Source organism: Penaeus japonicus, unplaced genomic scaffold (genome assembly GCF_977035675.1).
Source record: "Penaeus japonicus unplaced genomic scaffold, GWHDUDI00000001_assembly GWHDUDI00000024, whole genome shotgun sequence".
Classification (NCBI taxonomy): Eukaryota; Metazoa; Arthropoda; class Malacostraca; order Decapoda; family Penaeidae; genus Penaeus; species Penaeus japonicus.
Window position 1 is genome coordinate 27,943,726 of NW_028234426.1, and position 7,500 is coordinate 27,951,225.

The 7,500-nt window shown below is 40.2% G+C and overlaps 1 protein-coding gene across 1 annotated transcript in view; it reads right to left on the bottom strand.

The window, feature by feature from the left end:
* Positions 1-2,229: 2,229 nt before the first annotated feature.
* LOC122243007 (uncharacterized) overlaps positions 2,230-7,500 on the bottom strand; it is an 11,343-nt gene continuing 6,072 nt past the window's right edge. Inside the window, exons 2-4 of the mRNA XM_043000472.2 lie at positions 5,638-5,756; positions 4,366-4,595; positions 2,230-2,771 (exon numbers count right to left, since the gene is read on the bottom strand). Coding sequence (XP_042856406.2) covers positions 2,630-2,771; positions 4,366-4,595; positions 5,638-5,756 — 491 coding nt within the window. The 3' untranslated portion in view covers positions 2,230-2,629. The remainder of the gene's footprint in view (positions 2,772-4,365; positions 4,596-5,637; positions 5,757-7,500) is intronic.

Sequence of the window (7,500 nt, forward strand, 5' to 3'; positions counted from 1 at the left end):
GAAAGAGAGAGAGAGAGAGAGATTCCTCGGTAGCTACTGCACTTCTTCACCCTTAGAGTGCACTGTGTGTTATTTTGTGTTATTTACGGGATGACAGAGTCAAGACGTGTTAAGAAAAGTCACTCTCACGGGGTTTGGCTCCTCACCCCTACTCCCTCCGACTGACATGTGTTAATTTATGTTATTGTGTTACACTACACAAACTTTTTATTTTTATTTTAGTGTAGGCCCATCGAACATGACAACAAATAAATAAAAGTGTGTTATGTGGAAGCCCACTTTACATAGTCACTGATGCTTTCATTGGGAGATTCTCATATATACATATAAATGATATTTCATTTTTATTTTAAGTTATAAACCTGTACATATTCAATATTTATAAGTACCAGTTGGTTCTCCCTTCATGTCACGGTAAAGGACTGATGCATACTATATTTATTTAATATTTATCAATGTTTAAAGATATGACATAAAAGTTATTGTAAATTAAATAAAATACGTTTTTAAGCTTGTGAAGAAAAGAAAAAAAACGGTATAAATGAGAGAATTTAGGGGAAACTATTTTATTTCAACCTTTGAAATATATTAAACTGAACTCCACTCCATGGATATAATGAAACCTACGAAATAATTCAACGAAATAACACCAGAGAAACCCATCTGCTTTTATCTTCCAAAAAGGGAAAGGAAAATAGTCTTCGTATTACATGTACTGTAATGAAAACCCTCTTAATAAAGTCTTCCAAACCAAAATTACTCATGAAGTAGATCAAGTGGCAAGTGAGTTACTTGTAGAATCTTTGACGATCAAGAGTTTGATATTTCGCTATGATGGTCACGGACATCTTAATCTAGACTATGCTATATCTCTTGTTTTGAGGGTATTTTTTTCTCGTAGATACAGCCAGTGCCTAATTTCAGGAATGAAAAGATAGAACTAATAATCTATTGGATATGCTCTTTTATGATTTTATTATTATCGTCACACATTTCTGAAAGGCAGTCGGGAACGAGTATCTGGGTATTCCAGAAATGTGTCATGGGCTCAATTACCATATACTGTTTAGCATATTCATGTTTTTTTTTTCTCTCTCTCTCTCACACACACACACTCCCTCTTACTCTCTCTCTCTCTCCCTCCCTCTCTCATACACTCCCTCTTTCGTCTTTCTTGTTCCATTAGCTACAATTTTAAAAGGATTTGTAAGCTTATTCCAATTCCCGTGTATCTTTCACAAGCTAAAGCCTTTCCTACTTCGGGTAGCATAATAAAATTCAAAGTTTAACCTGATAGCACTCTTAAAGCACACTAAGGACTAGAGACAGCACACATGCAAAAGTTGCTCTGCTATCAAACTTAAAATCTAAAACTATTAATCTTAACTAGGGTCGAACTGAAGTCTTCATCTATGCCTGAAAGCAAGCAGGGCGGACAGGTTGGCCCAGATGGTTAGAAGTTCCTGTGATATTTAGCTTAGTCTGCCACCACGGCTAACTGCTCGGGTGTGGGCAATCTTTGATATATTTGATGTGTGGTCATAATATTGATTTGTGATATTACATTACACATTCAGGATACAATGTGATGGTATTATTTATATCAAGTGAGAAATATAATCCTTCATTTATCACTGAGCACTGCTAAGACATGGCCGGGCATTACCACACGCACAATCTTCCATCTAAATACTTACCCTCTCTCCCCTCCCCTTTCCCCCCTCCTCTCACCTAAATGTAGGTTAACCAGGATATGGGCCACCTCCCCCCCCCCCACCCCCATCCCACCTCTCAGCCTCCCTTTTCGTCCCATCTTTCTGCCGCTAACTCAATGGCTATCCTAAAGCCCATTCCTTCCCCTTCTCTATCCTCTGGCCTCCTTCCCCCACCCTGTCCTTCCACTCTTCCTACTCTTCCATCCCCCCTCTCCCTCTCCGTCTCCCAACCCACCCACCCTCCTCCCTCCCTTCCCCTCTCCCCCTTTCTTCATCACCTTCATCACGTTTTTCTCACCTCTCTCCTCTTGTGTTGGAGAGACTGATAATGATACGAGAAAGAGAGAACAGAGCATAGGAGAGAAGACAGCTAGACACATACAAAGAGAAGGAGGGGTATGGGAAGAATCAGAGATATAAAAAATAATGAGAGATAGTAGAAAAAAATATATAATTATTTCCTTCCTACAATACCATACTCAATATCTGAATGAAGGATAAAAATAAAGGCACAGAAATATAACATCTTTATTCACATCCCGCCATGAAACACTCTTCCTTAATCAAAAAGATCTTTAAAGTTGTTGAAGCCTATAACAACCTATAAGCCTAAAATTGAATGCCCTAATACTCAAAGTACTAACACCACGGGAGAGGAAGCACGTGTTAAAGGAGGAGGAAGAGGAGGAGGAGGAGGAGATAGAGTAGAAGTAAAGAAGAAGGAGAAGAAGAAAAGGTTAAAAAAGAAGGAGAAGAAGAAGAGGTAAAAAAAAGAAAAGGAGAAGAAGAATTAACAATTACAGGTAAAGTCGTGCAGGTCCTCTATAATAGATCAGGCGGTACAGCAGGTCATCTATGATAGATCAAGCGGTACAGCAGCTCATCTATGACAGATCAGGCGGTACAGCAGGTCATCATCTATGGTAGATCAGGTCACCCAGGATGGAAGGACACGCCGTGTATTTATCAACACACTCCTGCTTCTCCCTCCCGAACTGGGCGGCGTCCAGGTTCCGCTGGAAGCCGGAATCGGGCGAGTACAGCGCCAGGAACAGACTGCGGGAACACAGGACATTAATATTGCTAAGACTGGTCTTTGCATTATCCTTATCATTATCATTGTTATTACTATTATTACTAATACCATTGATACTATTATTATCATAATTATTTTCATTATTATCATAGTTATTTTCATTATTATCAGAATTATTTTCATTATTATCAGAATTATTTTCATTATTATTTTCATTATTATCATAATCATTTTCAATATTATCATAATTATTTTCATTATCATCATAATTATTTTCATTATTACCATAATAATTTTCATCGGCATCAGTTTCATTATTATTATCATTATCAGTATTATCGTTATGGTAATGATTATTAACATTATCATTATCATCATTATCATAATTATCATCATTACAAATATTGTCAGTAACAAGAGTTACATTAAATTATCATCATTGTTTATCTTATGATTATTATCATTATTAAATATTATTATCATTATTATCATGACATCATTACTATTATAATTATCCTCATCATATCATAAACATTATCAGCAGTATTATATTGTTATTATTATCATTATAGTTATCAAAAGTTTCATCGTTAATGCTAGTCATTTTTATCATTATTGGGGGCAATATTATTATCATAGTTTTTATTATTATTATTAGTAGTAGTAGTAGCAATAGCAGAAGCATCATAATAGCATTGTTATCATTATTTGTAGTGGTAGCAAATGCAGATCATGTTAGTGGGAAAATATAGTATTTGAAGCAACAGTAATTGGTGTCGTAGTAGTATTAGTAGTAATAGTAGTAGTAGTAGTAGTAGGAGAAGTAGTCGTAGTAGAGTAATAGTAGTAGTAGTAGTAGAGTAATGGTAGTAGTAGAGTAGAGTAATAGTAGTAGTAGTAGAGTAATGGTAGTAGTAGTAGAGTAATGGTAGTCGTAGTAGTAGTAGAGTAATAGTAGTAGTAGAGTAATGGTAGTAGTGGCAGAGTAATGGTAGTCGTAGTAGTAGTAAAGTAATAGTAGTAGTAGTAGTAGTAGAGTAATGGTAGTCGTAGTAGTAGTAGAGTAATAGTAGTAGTAGAGTAATGGTAGTAGTGGCAGAGTAATGGTAGTCGTAGTAGTGGTAGAGTAATGGTAGTAGTAGTAGTAGAGTAATGGTAGTCGTAGTAGTAGTAGAGTAATGGTAGTCGTAGTAGTAGTAGAGTAATGGTAGTCGTAGTAGTAGTAGAGTAATGGTAGTAGTGGCAGAGTAATGGTAGTCGTAGTAGTGGTAGAGTAATGGTAGTAGTAGTAGTAGAGTAATGGTAGTAGTGGCAGAGTAATGGTAGAGTAATGGTAGTAGTAGTAGTAGAGTAATGGTAGTAGTGGCAGAGTAATGGTAGTCGTAGTAGTGGCAGAGTTATGGTAGTCGTAGTAGTGGTAGAGTAATGGTAGTAGTGGCAGAGTAATGGTAGTCGTAGTAGTAGTAGAGTAATGGTAGTCGTAGTAGTAGTAGAGTAATGGTAGTCGTAGTAGTAGTAGAGTAATGGTAGTCGTAGTAGTAGTAGAGTAATGGTAGTCGTAGTAGTAGTAGAGTAATGGTAGTAGCGGGAGCACAATCCTGTTGGTCGCCTCACCTGACGACGTAGTTGGACGCTGTGCCCAAAATGCCCTCGTCGTGCCATCCGCTACGGTTCAAGTGACACAAGAGCTTCTGTCCGCACTCGGGGTTCTCGCGGCCGTGTGACACCGTGTCAAGCGAGGTCAGGGCCAGGACTATGAGGTCAGTGGTGCGCTGGTCTTCCTCTTGCTCCCTGGCGGCCCGTGCGTGTCGCCCCGAGGAGGTCGAGTTGGCGCTTAGGACGTCCTTTTGGGAGGGCGGGAAGGGGAGTGCGTGGGCGGGGGAGGAGGGGGTGGGTGGGTGGGTGAGGTGTGAGCGGGGGAAGGAAAGAGAGAGAGAGAGAGAGAGAGAGAAATATTAAAGAGTGGTCATAAATATCCAGAACATGGGTATTGTGTCATTATTTCATCATCATTTTAATTATCAATAGCATCATCATAATAATAATTTCTTAGGACGAGTAATCACTCACTCATTCGCTCACTCACTCGCTCGGTCAGTTCACCCACATATTCACTCAATCAATCACTCCCTCGCTTGCTCAAACACTCACTCACTCACTCAACGGCTCACTCACACATTTACTCACTCCCTCACTTGCTCAATCACTCATTCACTCACTAACTCGCTCGCTCAATCACTCAATTACTCACTCAATTACTCCCTCACTCACTCACTAGCTCGCTCGCTCAATCACTCATTCACTCACTCAATCGCTCACTCGGGCATTTACTCACTCACTCCCTCACTCGCTCGCTCAATCACTCACTCACTTACTCGCTAGCTCAATCACTCACTTACTAATTCTATCACTCCCTCGCTCACTCACTCGTTCACTCACTCACTCCCTGACTCACTCGCTCACTCAACCACTTGTTCATTCAGTCACTCAATCACATGCTCGCTCACTCACTCACTCACTTTCTCACTCAATCACTCCTCACTCGCTCACTCACTCACTCACTCATACACTCACTCGCTCACTCACTCACTCACTCATTAACTCAATCGCTCACTCAGTCACTTACTCACTCCTTTGCTCACTCACTCTCTCACTCACTCACTCATTCACTCACTCACTCACACACATACTCGCTCGCTCACTCACTCGATCTCTCACTCACTCATACACTCACTCGCTCACTCACACACTCACTAACTCGCTCGCTCGCACACTCACTCACTTACTCACACACTCGCTCACTCACTCACTCACTCGCTCACACACTCACTCACTCACTAACTCGCTCGCTCACTCACACACTCACTCACTCGCTCACTCACTCACCTGCACGAGATCGATGAGGAAGACCGCGAAGGTGAGGAAGGCGAGCGAGAGGAGGGCGGCCTCCAGCGACGGGAAACTCAATGAGGAGAACTGCCGCGCCACCGCTTTGCCTTGGCGCTCTGGGGGGAGAGAAATGGGTCAGTTAGTCATGCAATCGATGAATGAAGCAATTGATGAATTTATATGGATTAATTAACAACTCCCCCCCACCCCGCCCCCACCTCCTCTCAGGCGCACAGACATGCAATACACTCAAAAAGATCATCGGTCTGGTTCTCGCACACTCCGTTTTTGTGTCTTTTTTTTTTTTTTTTTCTCTCTCTCTCTCTCTCTCGTGTTGGCTGATTCTCTTCGCTCTCTGCTCTCTGCTCCTTTTTAGGTCATTGTGCTGGTCTCTTTCTCTGTTTAATTGCTTGGCTTTCTTTCTCTCTTTCTTTCTCCCGCCCTTTTTCCCTCTCTTTCTCTCTCATTCTCATCCTCCACCTCTCTCTCTTTCTGTTTCTCACTCTTACATTAGCTTTCTCCCCACCCCCTCTATCTCTCTTTCTCTCTCATTCTCTTTCTCCCCCCCCCCCATCTCTCTCTCTCTCTCTCTCTCTCTCTCTCTCTCTCTCTCTCTCTCTCTCTCTCTCTCCCTCTCTCTCTCTCTCTCTCTCTCTCCTCTCTCTCTCTCTCTCTCTCTCTCTCTCTCTCCTCTCTCTCCCCTCTCTCTCTCCTCTCTCTCTCTCTCTCTCTCTCTCTCTCTCTCTCTCTCTCTCTCTCTCTCTCTCTCTCTCTCTCTCTCTCTCTCTCTCTCTCTCTCTCTCTCTCTCTCTCTCTCTTTGAGCCACATACGGCTGGTTCTTCTGGATTCCTCTACTGGGAGATCACAGCACACGTGGATATATTCATAATATTTTGCAAGTTGAAGATGACTTGTTTCGTAGGTGGCTGAGCAATAAGTGAGGTGTTCTGCAAGATCACCTGGAGATATATTAGTGCCACCTGGTCACGGACGAGGAAAATGCCAACCAGGAGACCTATTACTAGGTCGACCACCCAGGTCAGAGTGTAAACAGCCTGACCTCGCACCGTCCTGGTCTCTCTCATTTCTGCACTCAATTACTACCAGTCACTTACTCTCTCACTCACTCTCTGCCGGGCAAGTGGTCAGCTGTTGCTCCCCCTCCTCTGCCGTGAGACGTGAGACACGCTGCCTAGCAAGACACATCTGAGAAGCCAGTCACTACCCAAGTAATTGTGAACATATCCACGTGTGCCGCGATCTCCCAGCAAAGAAACTCCAGGAGAACCATCATCTTTGGCTCAAAATCTTCTGTGAGTTCATCTCGTATCCCACCGCTGCCACCAGTTTGTGAGATGATCATATGATAATAATATCAATAATGATAATGGAAATAATAATCATCATAATAAAAATTATAATATTGATAATAAAAATGATGATAAAAACAACAATGATAACACTAGTAATGATAATAAGGATGATGATAATGAAAGTAATAGCAATGATTATAATGATGGTAGTGAAAAAATGATAATAATGATAGTAATAATAAAATTTCTATATTATCATTAATGATAGTGATAACAATAATAATGATGATAATAATGATAATGACAGCAATAATAATAAGAGTTAAGATGATAATAATGACAATTATGATGGTAAGGGTAATAATAATAATGATAATAACAATGATAATAACAATAATATTAATGACAATTGTAATAATTTTGATAAACAATGAAAATAATGATAACAATAATAACAATACTGATAGTGAAAATAATAACAATAAAGATAATTAAAAATAATAACAATAATAAAAATTCCAATAATACAAATAGTAATAATAACAA